The 21291-nt window shown below is 34.9% G+C and overlaps 4 protein-coding genes across 4 annotated transcripts in view; 1 reads left to right on the top strand and 3 right to left on the bottom strand.

The window, feature by feature from the left end:
* LOC116120523 (disease resistance-like protein DSC1) overlaps positions 1-9627 on the bottom strand; it is a 52751-nt gene extending 43124 nt beyond the window's left edge. The window contains exon 1 of the mRNA XM_031406475.1: positions 9503-9627. The gene's annotated coding sequence lies outside the window, so the exon portion shown is untranslated. The remainder of the gene's footprint in view (positions 1-9502) is intronic.
* LOC116120525 (disease resistance-like protein DSC1) lies at positions 158-5526 on the bottom strand. Its single transcript, XM_031406479.1, has 6 exons — positions 5031-5526; positions 2782-3844; positions 2229-2531; positions 1232-2149; positions 394-1118; positions 158-185 (listed from the first exon to the last, which is right to left on the bottom strand). Exons 1-5 carry the CDS (start codon positions 5501-5503, stop codon positions 465-467), a joined length of 3411 nt encoding a protein of 1136 aa, XP_031262339.1. The 5' UTR covers positions 5504-5526; the 3' UTR covers positions 158-185; positions 394-464.
* Positions 8903-13069, top strand: LOC116120547. The gene is made up of 4 exons (XM_031406498.1): positions 8903-9032; positions 12328-12534; positions 12626-12791; positions 12898-13069. Exons 1-4 carry the CDS (start codon positions 8903-8905, stop codon positions 13067-13069), a joined length of 675 nt encoding a protein of 224 aa, XP_031262358.1.
* A 6247-nt stretch (positions 13070-19316) lies between these two features.
* On the bottom strand, positions 19317-20906 carry LOC116120546 (uncharacterized protein At3g06530-like). The gene is made up of 5 exons (XM_031406497.1): positions 20653-20906; positions 20018-20231; positions 19811-19906; positions 19599-19716; positions 19317-19517 (listed from the first exon to the last, which is right to left on the bottom strand). The coding sequence occupies exons 1-5, from the start codon at positions 20810-20812 to the stop codon at positions 19317-19319; spliced, it is 789 nt and encodes a 262-aa protein (XP_031262357.1). The 5' UTR covers positions 20813-20906.
* Positions 20907-21291: the final 385 nt, after the last annotated feature.

Raw genomic sequence — 21291 nt, 5'->3', positions numbered from 1 at the left:
AATTTGAGTTTTACTTGAGAAATAAAACTAGAAAACTGGAAGGTGAATCCTTATCCATCATATGAACGTATGTTTTAGACCCAAAAGAAAATCATTCAAAATGACTGTAAGCATGAAAACAATAACAAAATGATATGCAAAAAATGCAATCTTATTGTTTACCTTCAAACCCCGCACATTGTCACCTGCAAAATAAAACTCAATGGTCATTCTATTATGTATAGTAGACTTAGCTTTATCACGGGAATTTCATTTTGATAGTATCATACCCTCGAGGTGCAATGGTAAAATACCATAATATTGTATCAAAGTATTATTTAATAAATGTAGACTGAAAAGGTTAAACTAATAGAATTTAAATAACAAAATGGTCCAGATGAAATGAGTAATTACCGTATATACACGAAGTGATATACGACACCATACAAAGTATGATTCTCCCAAGGAAACAACCCAAGATCGATCTACAACAAAACTCCCTTCAACTTCTTAAGGGGTGGTTCTTCTTCATCATCACCATCATTATCATCCCGCATCTTTTCTTCTTCTTCATTTTCATCATCACCATTATCATCATCCCGCATCTTTTCTTCTTCTTCATCATCACCATCATTATCATCCTGCATCTTTTCTTCTTCTTCATCATCACCATCATTATCATCCCGCATTACATTATGGAACAATAAATAAAGACCACACTTTTCCACCCCACAACCGTCTATCCGTTTACCATTTAAATCCTCGACATAAAATTGGATGTTCACTTCATAATCGTCACTGTATTGACTATCAGATAAATCAAAGTTACACATGTGAAGATCATATCCCAGGAAGGTGTGCTCTGAGTTAATACGGTCGGGTGGGATACCATAGTAAAGTACCACCGCACCATTTCTATTCCCGAGCTTGCATTCACAACGGACTACCAAGCCGTGGCCATCATCTTGATAGTTTATGAACCACACAACAGCACACACAGCAAAACTAACTGATCCTGTACAACGCTTACCTGATGTTTGAATTGCACTGACAGAAGCTCCAATAGTTTGAAAGGTAAACCACTCTGGAATTTGATTTCCAGGGAAACAGATATAAGCACTAAGTCTTGGCCTCCGACGCTGTATCAAGAAAAATGTCGTTTGTTACAGTTATTGTGTGAAGCTTTAAAATCAGACTTATTTATAAAGAAAAGATCATTAAATGGATTGGGTGAGTGATTGAGAGATCTTACACGTAATAGGTTCCAAACATTCAGTAGCACCTCTGTCACATAGTCTAGAAGTTCATTTTGTTTTAGTTTGAAACAATCGATGAAGCTAACTTTTTCGAAAACAGCAGTTCCTTCCAGTGATGTACAACTGTTTGCATTTACATATTGTATACAATTCGGAACCTCTGGTAAGAATTGAAGCCTCTGACAATAGCTCAAGTCAAGATAACATAACTTCGGAAGTCGTAAGATGCCTGCTGGAATGCTTTTAAAATAGTTTCTGCCCAGAAATAAACTCTCAAGTGATGACAAGTTTCTAAAACTTCTAGGTAACTTCACAACACCGCAGTCAGTCAGATTTAGTTCCTTCAGAAACTGCAAAGATGCAATGGGTGATAGTATTTCTTTTTGAGCAAGCTCCTCTCCTATTAACACCTTTAAAGCTTCTAAACCTCCAAAACTATTTGGCAACCAATCACGTACTGGACACCCAGAGAGATTAAGATGTTCAAGGGACTTCATCAGACATAAATTGCTTTGGAGACACTCAAGTCCTGAACAGCCTTCAAAATTCAGTGTCACTAATCTAGATGGATTTTCGATCCAGGGAAGCAATTGTTTTATTGCAGTTCCATCTAAAAATAACTCTTCTATATTACATGATATCTTTGGAAACTCCCTGAGATTTGAGCAAGAAGAAAGAATAGCTTTTCTGAGAAACTTTGAGTCGATGCTGGTTGGAAGACTACTTAGCCTTTTGCACTGCCTTAGGTTTAAGATAACAAGTTTATTGAGACAATTAATAGATGATGAAATCTCAAGCAAACTTGTACAGCCTTCTAAAATCAAGCTCTCTAGATTTGGGGTGAGCGAGAAATTTGGACTTTTCTGTAGACGTTTGGAGTAACTGAGGTCGATAGTTTTTAAATTAAAAAGAATCTGTAATGTGAAAATGACCAATACAAATTAGCATATCTGATATTCAATAATCTGAAAAAGACTATGTATTAGCATATACCTGGTCACCAGTCCAAAGTTGTTGAATATCACTGTAAGGCATATCAAGTGCAACAAGATTCTCTAAACAAAAGTCTGATGGCAATGATTCCAATGGACATCCATGCCAACAGAGGTAACTTAGCTCACCGAAAAAAAACTCAAGGTCTTCGGTAGCACACAGCTTATTTTTACTCACTTCACCTTGTGAGTTATATATTTTCAAGAATCTCAAGTTAGACATCTCTGCGAAAGCACGAGGATTTAAAACTATATGTGTTATTTTGGACATGTCCAAGCATATGCCTTCAATTGCTTCACTCCCCTACCAATGAAAAAAGATAATCATTTAGCGTCAAATATTTAAAAGCCTACATAAAGATTTCAATGGTGAAATTCTCAATACATTATTTTCCTTTTTCAATCTTCTTTTCATGATAATTTAAAATAGTACATCTGTTAAACCCACCCAAACACATTATTACCAAAATTAATGCACAAGGAAAAGTGGAACTAACACAAGTTTATGTTTCAGTAGATCCATACGTAATAAAATTAAAGCCTTTGGTTCTTACCATATTATTTTTCAACACATGATAGATGTCTGCATGATACCACAAACGGCTACGCTTGCTAGGATCTCTACTGTTTTCTTCTTGGACAATTTTCCAACCCATTTCTTGAAGCGAAGCATTCATTGTTATTCTGTTGTTTGAAATAGTGATAAGACACCTATCAATGAGAACACTTATTCCAATTTCTGCGAAGAAACCACTAACATTCAAAAATTTTATTACAAAATCTCTACACTCCCAATTAAGAAAACATGCAATATCTAGAAATATATTCTTCTCATAATCATCTAGCTCCTTATAACTTAATTCTAACACCGTTTGGATATCTTTACAAGGTTTTCCTTTTAGATCACTTATTGCACTTTCCCATTCACTTTCTGTCTTCTCGCGTAAAAAGGAACCCAATACTTTAACAACTAATGGAACACCTTTAGCATATTCTACTACCCTTTTTGACAAATCATCATAACTAGAGGGAGGACGATTTTGTTGAAAGGCATACCAACTAAAAAGTTGGAGAGCTTCATGATGAAATAATGCATCAACCTTGTATATAAGATCATCATCTACTCCATAATTTTTAAGCACTTGTCTATCTCTTGTTGTTATAATGATTCGACTTCCTAGACCCAAACAATGAAGATCTCTAATTAAAAATTTTATTTGTTCTAATGAAGTCACATCATCTAAAACAATGAGAACCCTTTTATAAGCTCCAAAACTTAGTTTTGTGAAGATGTTTCCTAGATCAGAAGGTCCATCCTTTAATATGGCAGAAAAAAGCTCTTGTCGCAAGAGAGTTAATCTTTTAAGACTTTTGGATTCTTCACTAACATTTAAAGCAAAGTAAGAACCTTCAAACTGAATTTCAATTTCATCAAATAAAGCTTTGGTGATAGTTGTCTTGCCTATACCACTCATTCCCCAAATTCCAACAATGCGAACATCTTTTGATCTAGTGTGTAGTAGAGATCCAATTTTCTTGATTCTTGATTGTACTCCAATCAAGTTCAATATCTTCAAAACACGTTTCACAACTGCCTCTACAAGATCAGATTCGCACCTAAAAAATAAATAAATAATTTATATATCAAAGTGTAAATAAATCATAAAAAGACAAAACCTAATTTTATTTCCAAAAGTTGTTAAATGAATATGATACTAATAATTAATCATGAAAATAGGCCACTTTCTCCATCCTTTAAAGCGAGGCATACCTCCCAACTAAATGGCTCTTCGATATTATTGAGTTTGTATAATTAGAAAACTGATACATGTTCTTACTAGAAAATAAATGCATCAAAATTTAGATTTATTCAAATGTAACCTATCATTTACATATAATATTTAGCTTGAAATATCTCATATCTCGATGCTCACAATAGTAAAAGAAAAATGCATATTGAAACAATGAGATTGATGAATTTCAATACTCAAGCGTGATAAAAATAAAAGGGAGTACATAGATTGCCCTTCAGGTTTCAGGATTTATCACTCGCATGACAATTTTCACACTTTTTATCAAATGCACCCTCAAAGTTTGAAAACTGTATCACTCATACCCCTTTTGCCTTATTAAAGGGACCCTTAAAGTTTTAAAATTTTATCACTAATACCCTTTTGCCCTAACTTTGTTACATTGCCGTTATGTTTACATGAGCAAATTACCCTATTACACCTCTTATTCAATTTTTAGGGAAAAAAAAATTGCTTAGGAATTAATCAATCTAATCTTCCAAAAAACCTAATACGAATGTACTCTAAACTTGTCACATATGGACATTTCTTAAAAAATTATTGAAACACTTTCTTAGAAGCCTAAAGTTAGCATTTTATACCTCTGTCACTAACGGCAAGATAACAAAGTTCGATCAAAGAGATATATGTGATACAGTTTTCAAACTTTCAAGGGTTCATTTGATAATAAGTGTGAAACTTGTTATTCGAATGATGAATTTGGTCATCTTAAGGGTAGTCAATGAGATTCTACCAAAAATAAAAAATACTACTTAATTGAAGAAATAAAAAAAATGACCAACCATCAAATGACGTGAAATTTAAGAGCTTTAAATTTTAACTATTTTTACTCAAGTGTTGTTATAAATATCTGGACTAATTCAATGAATGTATCAGTCATGATCATGGCAAAATGTTCGGGGGTTGGGGGTGGAAGGGGGCAAGTCAACAGAAATTAGAAGTACTAAAAACAGTGAAGAATTCTAAGGGAAGAATACTAATTCATGAGTTACCAAAAGAAATTTGAGTCGAAAGCGTCTAGATCAGTTGCTTCTCTCAATGCAATAAACCATTTCTTCTGTGTTTCTGGCATTTGCTTCAAATATTCAGGATTTTTGAAAACATCAGTTGCACCCAATCGGTCCACATTATAGAAAATTGGTATCACAGGCTGGCCATACTTTTTCTTGCACTCAAGAATCTGTACAAGTTCTTCCATGCAACATTTGGAAGAGGCATATCCTTCTGAGAAAATGATAATAGAAATCCTTGATTCTTCAATGGCATTCATACGATCTTGCCCAATAAGTTCATCATCCTCATTATCAATGGAAGTTTCAATCTTTGCTCGATACAACGCTGCACGAAGATGGCTAGTAAAATTGTTGCGGGTGTCTTTACCTTTGAAACTAAGGCAAACATCGTACTTCACCTGACGATTACTGAAAAAATAATAAAAAGTCATCAACTTCCACTGATGAGACATTCTTCAGATCCAGAGAAACATCAATTTACATACTCTTACAACTTCTACTGATGATGGCAATATATAAGATCATCTCCAATAGTGTCCTTTATTTTAAAGAACATCTTTCATATAAATAAAGAGCATCTTCATTGATTTCTAAATATAAAAACCAATTTTTTTTTCAAATCCAATGAACTCTTTAAATTTAATGAAAGTACTCTTTATTTTCAAGAAAGAGGCTTAATAAGAGAGAAAATTAATAAATAAAATGTATAGAAACATGTAGTTTATTAATTAAAATTAGGATAAAGAGTGAAATTTGACTCTCTAGATGTGGAGAGTCAAACTCATTTTTTAATTTATATTTAAAGGATAAAGAGTCTATCAGACTCTTGTTTTTATGGACAGACTCTTTATAATAAAGAGTTTTTAGTCATATAAAGAGTCATTTGGAGATGCTCTAATGAGCTTTCCCCAAAGTTTCCCTTTATTTCTTAATTAGCTTCTCTCGGCAGCACCTTTTTTTTTTTTTTTTTTATTTTTTTTTTTTTTTTTTTTGCTTTTCTACTTAACCCCACTTTGTGCAAGATGCACCTCACTGTTCTCTTTTTTCATATTTCCATTTACTGGAATTAAAAACTTAAGAAACTAAAAAGGGTCGTGCACAGTAATCAATGTGAGTCTGCTCAAAAGTTAACAGTTCATCGAATTTTACTGAATTTATAAATTGATAGTTATCTTGTATGTGATTAATATAAAACCCAAAAAAAAAAAAAAAAAAATATATGAAATAAAAGAATGTGATTGTTATCTCAGATATAACAAAAGAAGTTTAAAATATGAGATAATGCATAAAATAATAGAAGGTTATTTTACAAATACATGCAAATTGTTAGATATTAGACTAAAGTTTAAATGGGTCCGTTTTTTGAAAGTGAGGGCAATAACATCACTCACATCACTCTCTTATTTATTTATTTGTTACAAACTGTTGTTGTATTATAATAAATAAGTTTAATTGTATTCTTTACTAATATCATTGTTTAAGTATTCATGAGCTAATACCAAAGTGGTTAAAACTTATTTCCCAGATTTTCCTATAATCATCAATCAAATATTTTTGTATTTCCTCAACTAATCCTCATGTGAAAGTGTAAATGATATTTTTAGATCCAAAAGAAAACCACTCAAAAAAAAATTTAAGCGTGAAAACAAATCTAAAAGAGACAACCAAGCAAAGAGAGATCTAAAAGACAACAGTAGTGAAATAACCAGTGCTGGTATGAAAAAGGATCTTATTTACCTTAAGCCGGACCGTGCTTCCTCAGTAGAGACGCAACTTCTACTGACCCTTCCACCGCTTCCCAAGTGTTGGTTGTATGATAACTGATTCCACACTTCTTCACTTTGCAACATTCCAATGTTTTCCATCGATGTTATAACATAAGAAATTAACCATGGCCCGACTATTGTCAGAGAATTCAGGAAAGCCAGATCTATACATATTGCAATCATAACCCAGGAATACGTGATCTGGCACAGAGAGTCGGTGCATCATCTTTGTACCAACCCTGAAGAAAGCCAACAGCAACTTTCTGGTTGTTACCATCCTTAGTTTTAAGAAGCAACTCACAATTAACAATCAAATCATGCTTTATATGATGATTCTCCGAAGGCTATGACAGTGCAAAAGGCCAAACCGTTTAAGTTACAATTGAACAAATCTTGTGGTAGCTCTATATTATCTCCAGTATTCTGAAAGTTAAACACTGTGGAATTTCACTTCCAGGAAGCACAAAAAAGATTTTGCATCACGGAAAACCATCTGTACAATAAAATAGTCGTATGAGAGAAGGCAGAAAAAAAGTTGATCTGAAGAGAATGAAATTGAAATCAGATGAAAAGAGAGATAGAGAGACCACCTCATAAAATTCCCACCGATGAATTGAATTTTGCCGAATTTGGCTAAAGCATCACCACAGACTTTGCAAGTCCATCATAACCAGTTTCAAACAATTGATGAAGCTGAGAGCTCTATTTTGTGATCTCTCCATAGTTGCTAATAGGATTGATAAGTTTGATACTTTCTGCAGTGATGTGCAACTCGTTGCTTTTACATATTCTAGCTGGCATGGAAGATCTGGTAAGCATTGAGAGCCTAGAACAAAGCTTACATCAAGCAACATCAACTTACGAAGGCTTTTAATGCTTTTTGGTATGCTCTCAAACAAGTTTCCAGCTATTTGTAAAGATTTGAGGAGGCATATTGGCCAAGACTTTGCAGGTAACTCTGTGATTTTACAATCACGTAGATTTAATTCCTCTAAATAGAAGAAACCTGACCAAAAGGAAATGCTAGATCCTCAGGATTCCCAAAATAAATGCGATAGCTTCCAGGAAGGCTTCGACTTCACTGCGAAATATAATTCAACATCTTCGAAATAAAATCGACAATTCTAGGTAGAAGATGGCTGGTGGCCTAACAAAATGGAAAATTATATACATATAAATTAGTAATAACAGAATATAAATATATCAAACAAAAAAAAATGGTTGTTTTACTTCCAATATCTGATTCTGATGAATGAAACTTATAAATAATTGATCAAAGAAATAGGCCATTTTTCTTCGTTCTTAAACTTAAAACATTAAATTTGTTTCCCCAATTAAATTTCTCTCTTTATTTTATTAATTAAAAATGATTAGAAAATTGACTGGTAACTTTGCTAGTAAAGATTTGTGACCGAAGGGCAGCTCCCATTGAAAATCTCAAGGGCATCAAAATTTATATTTCATTGATGGAATTAGATTGCAAACTCTGAACAATATATATCATCTTAAGCATTCCACATCTTGACGCTGAAAATAGTAAGAGAGTTAAGCTGAAAAATACTTTACCTTAATGAAAAATATATTAATAATTAGCTATCTGGCGACGGTGGTATTTAAGAGCTTTAAATTTCAAGCTACATATTTGTTGTAACCATGACAAAAAGGAAAGTCAGCTAAAATGTCCAAAGTAAATTAATAATTCATTACCTGTCTTTTGTTAATGAAAGCCAGGTATATTTGCTGCTACTGTCAAGCGATGCTCCATCTCTGCAGCATTGTATGGACTCTCCTTAAGAGTTCTTGAAGCTTGGCAAATCCATCCCCAAAGGTCCCAGTTTGCTTCTCTACATCTGATGGAACTATGTTATAGAAAACTGGTATCACGATTTGCCCAGTATTTTCCTGCTTTCAAAGATCTTTACGAGTTCTTCAAGGCACCATTTAGAAGATGCATAGGCTTCTGAGAAAATGATAACCGAAATCTTGAACATTCATTGTATTAAAGGGATGCCGAAATTTCATCACCTCTCAACAGTTCCTCATCAAGAAAGTCTACAATTCGTCCCACGCCAAAGCTACATAAAGATGGCTGACAAAACTGTAGCGGGTGTCCTCGCCTCTAAAACTCAAGAAAACGTCATATTTTCACCGCAGATTACTAAAGAAGAAGAAGCCATCAACTTTCACCAAAGGGAAGACTCTGCACTGCAGCAAGGTTAGTTGCCAAAAATGTATAAGTTAGTGACCAAACATCAAGAACTTCCCATCAATTTCACGGCAAAATTGGAAAAGTGGAAAACCACAATCAGAATTCAACTTATAAATCAGCCCTAGATTTCACTCTGAACCTACTGGAAAGAGAAGATCTGGAACGATTTCAGACTAAAAAAAAAAGGATATCAAGAATTATCGACAATAAAACAAAGAAAAAGATTAGATTCAATGGGGTTGATTTCACTCTGAACCTACTGGAAACGAAGATCGGGAACGATTTCAGACTAAAAAAAAAAATATCAAGAATTATCGACAATAAAAACAGAAGAAAGATTAGATTCAATGGGGTTGATTTCACTCTGAACCTACTGGAACAGAAGATCGGAACGATTTCAGACAAAAAAAAAAATATCAAGAATTATCGACAATAAAACAGAAGAAAATATTAGTCAATTATGTTACAGAACTAACCGATCCGATCCGGGCGATTTGCTTGATTTCCAGTTGACTGTTTGCTTCGATAGGTTTTCTAGGAAATTTCAGATACTGACAAAAACATAGCGAGCATTCCCCTAGTTACTTTCTAACTTTAGTTGTCCGTTTTCTCTCAGCATAGAGAAGCTACTGATAGAGTGAATCACTTATCCCCCTAAGGCAAAATTACATATTTTCATTCATAGTTTGAAAACTATACTTTTCCCCCCAATTTAAAACTCCGTAAATTCTGCTTTGACCAAACTTTAACCAGTTAAATACCATTTTTACCTCTAAGTAGTAATGGGTAAATTAATAAATTACTTTCTACCCTTAAATTGATAGAATTACAAAAAACCATTTTAAACAGAGCTTCCACAAACCCCTTTAGGTTTGAAACCTACAATAAACCCCTACGCCCTAGGTGTCTACTTTCTTCCTCTTCTTCAGTGATAGCTCACCTGTTACCTTCATTAACACACACCAACATCTTCCATTAACATTACCTTCATTAACACAAATTAACATAATAGAAGAGATAAGGAGAAAGAGAGGAGGCAGAGAAGAGAGAAGGACAAAGGAGGAGCAGATCCGGCCGATCCTGACGGCTGCAAGCAGATCTTGGCAACCAGATTTAACTGCCGCTTGTAGAAGAGACGAGAAAAGGGAAGAGAGAGAGAAAGAAAAGAAAGGGGTTGGTGGTGGTGGTGGATTGGATGCTTTGGATTTGGTTTGGAGATGATGAAGATGTGAAGGTTAAAGAAGAGGATGCTATTGAAATAAATTTAAAAGGACGTAAGTTTTTGCAAATTCTACCAATTTGAGGGTTAGAAAATTTTTATTAATTTACTTATTATTATAATGAGGGATAAAAATGGTATTTAACTCCTCAAAGTTGGTCAAAGCATAATTTACCTTAACCGAGTTTAAATTGAGGGTGCGTTGGTTTGGGGTGAAATAGGATTCATCTTGTAATCTTTGTTTAATTTTCAAGATTTTCTCGTTTGGGTCAGCAAATAAATATTACAGTAATATTTTATTGCAAATAATGTTTACTATTGGTATATTTGGGTAATCAGATTACCTTCCCAGGGGTGTTAATGTTAGATTACCGGGGTAATCATATTTTTTACCCTATTTTGCCCTTAATATTTTATTATTCTAGACACATTTCCCTTATATATCTTTTAAATTACAAGTTCCCCAAATTGAGTTAGGATGACTTTTCTCTGCCCCCCATATTAATTTATAGAGACAAAAAAGCCCTTGTTTTTGAAAAAACTATAAATACATATTATGTTCAATTAACCCTAATCCATCATCGTTTTTTCTTTTCCTCCACAATGAAAATCAGCGGTGCTATTAGGGTTCTCTTTCTTCTCCAATCGACCGCCAAGCATACCAGGTTGGTTCCTTTCACCGAACATTTGTGTTGCTGTTTATTAATCATACACTGATGCATTGATTTTTGTTCGTCGTTGAGCAGTTCCAGTCCCCAAGTCCAGCAATTTCTCTCTGTCAATCTCCATCCATTTTAATCGAGTTAGGTGAGTTCTGTAATACTGTATTTTGTGTGATTTAATTTGCCATTTTCAGTAATCAACAACTTCAACGAAAGGGTCAATTTTTTTTGTCCATTCATACACAGAACTTGCACACAATACGTTGATTTTGTGTTTGAATGAAAAGGGGCCTGTTGTTGGCATGATTATCTGGTTTGAAGTGTCAGTGTTTGGGCATGGTTTGATGGTCTTTATTTTTAATATGATATGGTCGCTGTAGAGATGGAGCATGTTGGTTTAAATTCAGGTAAGCTTCCCTGTTTTGTTTCAAATTGTGTGTTTTCAATTTGGTTTGTTAAGGCGGTATGCACAGTGTAAAGTGATTGGTGGATGTTCTTTTCTGTGATGTGCTGTTTGAAATGGTCGTATATATCTTCCTAAACTGTACGCATTCGTAGCCTTTGGGTTTTACATTTTGTTGTTTGGGTTTGGGTGGTTGCCATTCCACAGTTTGTCTTGACTGTCTAGTGTAGTGGCTTTGGTATTGATGTACTTTAATTGTGAATTGAAATAGTATAGTGTTTGTGAGTATATTTGCTTGTTGGTACAAGAGTAGGTGAAACAATCATGGCTTGTTTTACCCCTAAGGCAGAAGATGTTTTGGTCACAATCTTACTTTTGCAATTACACATGATGGAAAGCATGTTCGCCATGCTTCTAATTGTTGGGCTTGCTATGCTGCATAGAATAGAATACTATGGGTTTTTATAACTTACAGGAGTTAGGCGTTATCTAAGAGCATGGGTAGGCGTCTTATAAGATATGTGCGATCGAATTGAGAGACATAATGTTAGGTCACTTAATTTACGAACATGGTTCTCGATAGTGATACATATGTCTTGAGAATTGTAGAATGGATGTCAAATCGTTTGACAGTTTTGTGTCATTTACTAAAAAGTATTGGCGAGTTAACATCAACTAAAAATACAACTATAGAAGAGATGGTGGCTAGTTTTCTTCACATAATTGCATACCATGTGAGAATGGAGTTCTTAAAAGAAACCAAAAAGATCTAGTGAGACAGTTTTCATGAAATTTCCATGGAGTGCTGCAAGCTGTGTTGAGACTGCATAAAATTCTGCTAAAAAAACCAGATCCCATCTTGGAGAATTCAACTGATGACAGATGGAAATGGTTCAAGTACACATTGTACCCATTCGGTTTATCATTTTCATATTTGTTTGCTTATGACATTATCTAGAAATTAATTTAATCTTTCCCTGTTTTTGCTATCCTGTTAGAATTGTTTGGGTGCTTTAGATGGAACATATATATGGGTTCACGTGGACTCAGTTGACAAACCCAAGTATTGCACCCTAAAGAATGAAATTGCAACGAATGTGCTTGGTGTTTACACACCGGACATGCAATTTATTTATCTCCTCACAGGGTGGGAAGGTTCAGCTGTATATGGTAAGGTGTTGAGGGATGCCATCAATAGGAGACATAGGTTAAAGGTCACCCAAGGTAAATCCTTGATCAATTTATGTTTTCTATAGTTGTATATAGTAATATAGTCAATGGTTTTTTTATTCTAACATGTTTAATTTCATGGTAGGGTTTTATTACTTATGTGATGTTGGATACACTAATGGGGAAGGGTTCCTGGCACCATATAGAGGGCAACGATATCATTTGAATGAGTGGAGGCAAGGTCGTCAACCAGCGACACTGCAAGAATATTTCAACATAAAACACTCTCAAGCAAGAAATTGTATTGAGAGGTGTTTCGGTATACTAAAGAAAAGATGGGGTTTTTTGCGAGAAACATCATTCTACCCGGTTATGTCACATTATTTCAGCATGCTGCCTTTTACATAACTTCATTAGAAATGAACTGCCAACAGACCCAATCAAGAGTGAGGTCGGTGAAGTGTGCAACGTCGAGGACGACGAGGAGGACAGTGGTGAAGTTATAATGCATGTGGAGACGAGCGCCGCGTGGACTGTGTGGAGAGATAATTTAGCTCAAGAAATGTTCAACAGTTGGATTTCTTTGTGAAATACGTAGTGTCAGGTTATTAAGGTTTCTATTGAATGTGTGTGTTCATGTTGATGTCTTCTATTGCAAACAATTTGATCGGTTTACTTTGTTTCTATTGTGACTGTGTTGTAAACACTTGTAGCACCTGGATTTTCTCTTCTGTTATGTTTTAGTTGTTGATGCTTTGTTGTATGTTAAATTGGAGTTGTTTAGTTATTATTTTTCATTCTGTGGCGTGCATATATTTTTTCAGTGTAACAACTTTTACAATTTCTCTATTATTTTCTTTCGTTTCTTGTAGTATAAATCATTTAAAATTTGGGGCTACTTTGCTGTGTTTTTATCTAATGTGTTATTGAAGTTTCTTTATAGAATGGACAACTCAGATCCAAAAAACGAAAGTGGTGAAAAGAGTTTGAGTTTGGACATACCAAACATTAACACAAAAGGAAAGGGTAAAGCCAAGAGTACCGCGACCAAAAAATAGTAGACGAAGAATGAAGATGCTCATTGAGTTGACTCTCTTGTAATACTGAAGCAAAGCAATCAGTGGGGTGTAGATAATGGCACAGTTAAAGTTGGGTTTCTGTCCCAACTGGAAAAAATGCTGCAAGAGGCATCCTGGACATGGCCTTAAGGCAATTCCTCACATTGATTCGAGGTATAAGTTACTAAAGCACCAGTACCATGCGATCAATGAGATGATAGAAAATGGCAGTGGATTTAGATGGAATGATGCGAAGAAGTGTGTTACCGCAACCAAAGATGTATTCAATGAATGAGTTAAAGTAAGTGCTTTTTATTGATTGAAATTGTTTACATGTTTAATTTTTTTTTAAACTTTCATTCCTCTGTCATATTATTTATTTATTTTTTTGTAGAGTCATTCTACCGCGAAAGGCTTGTGGCACAGACCATTCCCCCACTATGACTTGTTAGTCATAGTGTTTGGTAAAGATCAAGCAACCGGAGGGGCTACAGAGACCCCTGCTGATGCGGTAGAGGCTTTTGAGACAGAAAATGAGGCGATTAATGAGACAAATATGGACGTCGATGTCGATCTTGAGGTGGATGGCCAAAGCACTATTCAGATGAAGGAAGAGATGGCTGGTTTTACATGTCAGACAGCCACAGGTGGCCCTAGTAGGAGGGCTGTCAGCAGCGGCAAGAGGAAGGTTAAGGATGAAGGTTTTTCTGACTTCATGGATCAGATGGGCAGGTTTAGCAAAGCATTTGAAGGAACCTGCAAACAAATTAAAGACATTGCATCGTTTTTTAAAAGAGAGTCTAAAGAGAAGGACAAGAGGAATTCGTTGTTCAATGCAATAGCTGAGTTGGATGAGTTCACAGTTGATGAGCTGCTGGAGGCAGGGGAGGTGATATGTAAGAAACCTCACAAAATTGAGTTCTTCTTCGCGTTACCACTTCATTTTAGGCGGGAGTTTGTGAGGAAACAGCTCACAAGTAATGTGTATCGTCCAGTTTTTGATGATTAGTAATATATTTATGATAGCGTTTAACTTTTTTGTGCATTGATATGTTTGTTTAGATGAATGTGCTACGTTAATAGAACTCTGTCAGTTGCATGGGTATGGTGTATTTTTTACTATGAAACACCATGGTGTAGTATATGCATTGTATAGACTGTGGATGTTGTGTACTTTTTTATTATGTGTGATAGTGCATTGTGTTAGCACTTAACCATATCCCATTATGAATATCTTTTGTTGTGTAATACCCTGGTTTTGTTAAGGATTGTAAATGTTGTTAATTAAATGGTAATCACAATATGAAATGGTGTTGCATACTGTCATATATATTGTTGTTGTTGTTATTATGATATCCAATTATCATGTGCTGCAACAGTTATCTTGAGTGCAAGGTATAACAGAATTACCTTTGCTTTTTACTTCCTCATTCTTTTTTTACATGTTTTTCAATTTGATTGTCATCTGTATTTTTTACACATGTTGAGGGGGAATGACATCTACACAAAGGTAGAGAGGGGAAAGTGCCGAGATTAGGTGCCATGGGCAGTCACATGCCACATGACCAGTGTGCAGAGAGGACAAAGATGAAAGTCAGTAATGTGATTTCATAAATTCTTACTTTCTTTGTGGAAGACTTATCAGTATTTGATGAAGTCGATTTGCACATATTATGCATTTTTAGGGGGAATGGAACCCGTACAGAGGGCCAAACCAACTAGTGCCGACCATGGCTGCCATGGTGATTTAGACGTTATATGGATGGTATCTAGTTAGAGCAAATTTGACAGTAAGGAATATGGTTTCATATATTTGTTCTTTGGGGAACATAATAACGTTTCACAAAATAATGAGGTTAATTTTCTTTATAGGTAAGAAACTTCCACGACGGGCAAGTAACCGTATTGCCACTAGTAGACAACATGAAATGTTGACTAGCAATACGTTCGATCGGCACTTGGGGAATGCTTCTCACCTGCATCCATGTAATTTTTAAATCAAAAATTTTTGTTAGTGTTGATAGTTTTGGTTATGATAGGAAACTGTGGACAAGATCTACACATGTTGACATATCGGATTTCAAGTGTCTCGATTCCATGTGGTTTTTCTTGTATTTCGTACGAGCTGGTAGGTAGAAGGTTGTGAAATGGATTAAAAAAGAGGATATATTCTCTATGAAATATGTGCTCATTCCCATTGTATTATGGTTAGTCAATGTTTGCTGATTTTTATAAATGCAAGGTAATTTTTGATTCTATTGATGGGGGTGCTAATATTCTACATTTCTGTATATGCAGGGGTCACTAGAGTTTGCTGATCTTATGCAACTTTGGGGAAGTAGCGCGATCAGAACCCAACATAAGCTGCATGTTATTGTTGGACTCACTTCGATCGGCTAACCCAAGGAGGTTTGAACCTCTGATAAGAAAGTAAGGTCTTCCAACAATTTTCAAGATCCTGCTCCAAATTTTTCACTTGTGCTGGAGTATGTGGCTAATATTGTGGCTAATTTTAATTCCACAACTTGTTCCGCAAGTTTGCCCTCGATATCACTGCTGTTGAAACAACAACGAGAAAGACTAACGGAGTGGCTGATATACCTCTCATGGTGCCTGATGTGTATAGGGCTACACCCCACAGGGGTCACATTTTGGATTTTCGTTGTCATTTGTGCGTATGCTCACTGACTTACAGAATGTTATGTGTGTCCAGGTGCCCCAGCAAAGGAACCAAACTGATTGCGGCTATTTTGTGCTTTATATATATATAAGTTCCTCGAATGTGCACCAGCGAAATTTTCCCTAATCGAAAGGTATCCGTACTTTGTAAGTGCTGCATTGTTCCATTGCCACTCATAATTTTTTACATCATTTTCCATCAAGATACAATTGATTATTTATTATGTTGTTGTGTAACTTGTGCCTCACCACAGATGAAAAAGGATTGGTTTGAGGAGGATGACGTCAAATCTTTCCAAGACAAACTGTTGTTGGACGTTGCGTAGAGTGAGGCAGTGGTAAACATTTGCTGTTGTAATTGTCGATTTAATATAATATGGGCTATGTCACCATTGATCATGACCTACCATATCATGGTCATGAATTGTATTTGCATCACTAACAAGTATGATTTCCTAACTTGTACAGATCTGTGAAAACAGCAAAAAAGGTTAAAGCTAGAGTAACGTGCATTCGGCCGCATTGTTTTATTGTAAATTCTGTGTTTCCATAACTATTGTACAAAAAGTAGTTCATGTGTTACAAAACAAAATTCCAAAACAATCCAACATTATGATAAGACACAACTTTATGTTTCTTTTCTATTGAAATATCTATTACATACAAATGCTTGTTTCAAATAGCTAAATTGCAACAGTTTCATCAGATGTATGGATGGTGGGATGTGTTTCGGAATGGGCTGAAAGGGGGTGTGGATTATGGATTTTGCTTCTGTGTTTGGAGATTTTTGGTGGGGTTGGGTGCATTTCAATGTCTGGTATGCTGTAGAGGGAGGAATGGGTTTTCTGTTGTTTGTGGGTTGTTGTTTTGTGTTTTCTCTTTGGTTGTAGTTTTTAGTTGTGCAGCAGGTTTTTTACTGCAGGATATGGTTTGCATGTTTGATGCATTAGGTGACGGTGTTATGGAGGAACGGGACATGATCGTATGACGACTGGGCAGGGGTGTTGAGAGCCTGCACTGCATGTTTGAGCAACAAGTTGTGTATATTGGTTTAGCAGTTGGTGGGTGTTGCTGTTGGGCTTGAGGTTGATGTCTGTGCAGGTTTGTAATGGTGTGTTTAGGGCGATGAATGCCAGTATTGCAGTGTACATTGTTGCTGCTGTGTTTGTTATTTTATGTTTCAAATTTCTTTGTGCGGCTTAGGAAAAAAGGCTCATTGGTCATTTCCCACAAGACAATATTGCTTTGTAAAAGAACCAGTTACCCAGAATAAAAATTGAAAATTGTTTGCAATGGTTATATTTTGTTACATAATTTAGGCAAAAACTTAGAAAAGATTCGCCCAAGTATAGAAACTAATTGCAAATGGGCAAAATTATACCTCTTCAACCAAGCAAAGCCATAATTGATTCCCAAACATCAAAACTAGTACGGGTATTTTTGTAAAATAACCTTATGTAATATAAAATTACTGTCAACCAAACACTATTATCAATTATAAATCCCCTGCAAACCAAACACAAAAATATTTTATACTCAGTAATCTTCAAGGTAATCTACCTTTCCATTAATATAATATTCTCGAATAATAAAACATTCCCTTAACCAAACGCTACCTTCATGTTTTCTCAAAAAATTTAAGGCATTGCCCATTGATGTTGTACCATTCATCAATATTCTTTGAACTTCATCTTTAGATTTGCCTTGAAGAGATCCCACAGCTCCAGTATCCAAAGCAAGAATTCAGTTGCTTCAGGATTGATTCAATCACATGCTTTAGGGCATCTCCAACCCTGTGTCATTTTGGTGTTTTTACACCAAAATGACGCAAATTTCTACTCCAACCCAGCGCCATTAGCTGCGCCAAATTGGTGTCACTACAAGAAAACAAGCATTCTGCGTCTAGCAAAATTAGACGCAGAAAGTCACATTTAGACGCTAAGCCATTTTTAGCGTCTAAATTTGGTAGTCGCTCCTTAGTTGCAGTAGGCTAGTCGCAGATTCATAGCGTGTCTAAATTTTGGTTTAGACGCGAAAAGTTTTTTTTTTAGCGACTAGCAAAATAGTCGCTAAATGCTGGTCAAATTAGTCCCCCAACTTAGACGCTAAAAGTTTAAGGGTAATTTGGTAAAATTGTATAGCGACTAATCAATTAGTTGCAAAATGTACCTTTTAGTGTCTAATAATTTGTCGCAAATACCACAAAAATTAGACGCCAAAGGTGTAAGGGTAATTTCGTCAAAGGTATTCGCAACTATTTTATTAGTCGAAGAATGTATCTTTTAGTGACCAAATTTATTGGTTAATTGTTATACTTTTAGATGCTGAATGTAGAATCCAAACGGTTTTCACAACTATTTTATTAGTGACTCAATGTATCTTTTGACGACCAAAATTTAGTTGTTAATTATAATTATTTTAGACGCTAAATGTGAAATCCAATAAGTTTTTGCGACTATTTTATTAGTGACCAAATGTATCTTTTGGTGACCAAAATTTAGTAGTTAGTTATAATCATTTTAGACGCTGAATGTAGAATCCAATAGGTTTTCGTGACTATTTTATTAGTGGCCGAATATATATTTTGGTGACCAAAATTTAGTAGTTAATTATAATCATTTTAGACGCTGAACAACTCAATTCTGGAAATAACTTTCATAAACAAAGAACTAAATCATAGAATATATAAGAAAATAACACTATAAAAGGCTTTCATATTTACTCAATTACATTAGCAGAGAACAATGGATTGAAATTTCTGAATTTCATAAGACACCTTATTAGTTACTATGTATCATCAAAATGTCAAGAATAATATACAATTTAACAGGATTTAATGGAATATAGATAAAAAGAAAAGGCTTANTATACACCTTTATTCTTATAATAAAGAAAAAAAATTGAAACATACATGCCAAAAACACAGAAAAAAGAAATGTAAACATTAAAATAAGCATAAAAGCATATATGGATCAGCATAAGGTTCAAATTCCATAAGCAATTCAAACACTAAGTGTCTCCTTTCATTATATATGAGTGTGTATCATCTATTAGAAAGCATCATGCTAAATAGAGTTGATAACAGCTATCAACCCCTATTCAATAACAATTTGTTTCACACATCACCTTGTGATCTGAACCTCCTTTTGTACCAGGCTGAAGCCCAGAGGTCACGAATGGAAGGATCCTCTTTACAGCATCACTATCAATAGTCATAACAGAGCCCAAAGTTTCAACAACAACTGCTGTACAAAAGCTGACCACAGGACTTGAAGGCATAAACTTCTTTGTAGGAGATGCCTACATCAGAATAGTCAATCATATTACACATATAACAAGATATTGACCAAATTACCAGTTGGTAATGGAGCAAACACTCACATAGTTGCATAAAACCTCCAACACCCCCATATCACGAATGCATTGCTGCACTATGACTGTCCTAGGCGGTGGTGCACCTGAGACTTTAACGCCTTCGAGAAATTTCCATTTATTATTTCTACAGGACAAGGAAAGAGATATCAAAATAAAGCAAATTTCATCAAACCTACTACATCAAATCTAACAATCTAAAAGAGTAACATACTCCTCACCGTAGGTTAAGTAACTGCACTATTCGAACAAATGCATGGGTGTCATGGTACGGCAGAGCACATAAAATCAACTCCTCGCTATTGTATACATGAATCCTGAAATTCAAATCATTACTTCTAAGCACATAACTGGGAAGAAAAATAGCATCTAAGAATATTAAAAAGTTACATTCAAACTAAGCAAGTACTATTAAACATTGGAATTACTTGTATCTGCGAATTAAGTACTCAAGGGTCTTGAGTGATGCAGGTTGTTGAAGATGTACCGAAAGTAACCGTAAGTAAGAACTTATTGATGTGTCGATCCTATTGTTCTCCTCTATACCCATCAATTCTCTATCTAAATCTTTACTTTTATAACTGAATAGATCGTTCTTATAGTTTCTGAATCGCTCATCCATACTTATAAGAACCTCTAGGCCTGAAAAACAAACAACAACAACCAAAGAACTTACTTGTGGAAATTCATAACCAAAATAATAGAAACCAAATTACACCCTTCATAACATTGAATGTCACCAATCTACAATGTTCAATTGCTATCAATAAAAACTGAATTCCACTAATTTAAAATGAAACAAAATCATTTGCAACTCTTTCACGTGTTAGCAAGAAAAAAGAACGGCATTAAAATTTAATACAACAACTAACCTAAGCTGTAAATTTAAGTACTTTAATTTTAATACGGTAAAATATTCACGAAAAGAATGTTTAACATTTTCCTCCTAATTTTCCCAGTTAAATATTCCTCGTAAACGCAAAAATTCATTTAAAGCAAAATCACGGTATTTTCCCGGGAAACAAACAGAAAAAGAAAACCAGCGATGAAAAATTAAATGAACCTGAAAGTGCAATGTTTAGAATAGTTTCAATATCGACATCAGCAGCTTCTTTAGGATTAAATAAGACAGAAGGGCGCGTGAAGGGCCTCTTGAGCGGTTCTTCGTTGGCTTGCACCAACGTCTTGATAGCTTGTAACTGCGAAGCTATGGAGGTGGCCATAGCTAATCAAAACTAAGAAATATTCGTTTCTCTCGCTTTCGCAGAAGTGTTCCTCGCGCTACTGTCTCAGTCTCAGGGTTTATCACGTACTAGCAATAGGGGTTTTGTTAAATGCTATAGGGTTAGGGTTTATTTAGTGTTGGCCCGCTGAAAGAGAACCGTTTGAGGGCTTTTTAGTCTTTTAGTTAATTTTAAAAAATATTCTTTATTGAATCATTTTACACATCCTTACCAATGAAACAATGAAACAATATTTTCATTGAGAAAAATAATAAACCCCCTACAATATATCCTAACTTATTAACCCCTTCTAGTTTCGAAACCTACCGCACCTCTCGTTTGTCAGAGTCGCTGAACTTTTGCATCTGCCATCTGCATATCAGCAAAATACCCTTTTTACCCCTTTTTAATCTTTCAAAGGCTTTTCATGATTTTACTAAGGATGCATTTCGTTCGAGAAATACTGTATTAACTGAGAA

The sequence above is a fragment of the Pistacia vera genome, unplaced genomic scaffold (genome assembly GCF_008641045.1).
Source record: "Pistacia vera cultivar Batoury unplaced genomic scaffold, PisVer_v2 Contig94, whole genome shotgun sequence".
In the NCBI taxonomy this organism is placed as follows: domain Eukaryota; kingdom Viridiplantae; phylum Streptophyta; class Magnoliopsida; order Sapindales; family Anacardiaceae; genus Pistacia; species Pistacia vera.
This window is presented reverse-complemented; position numbering and strand designations above follow the sequence as displayed.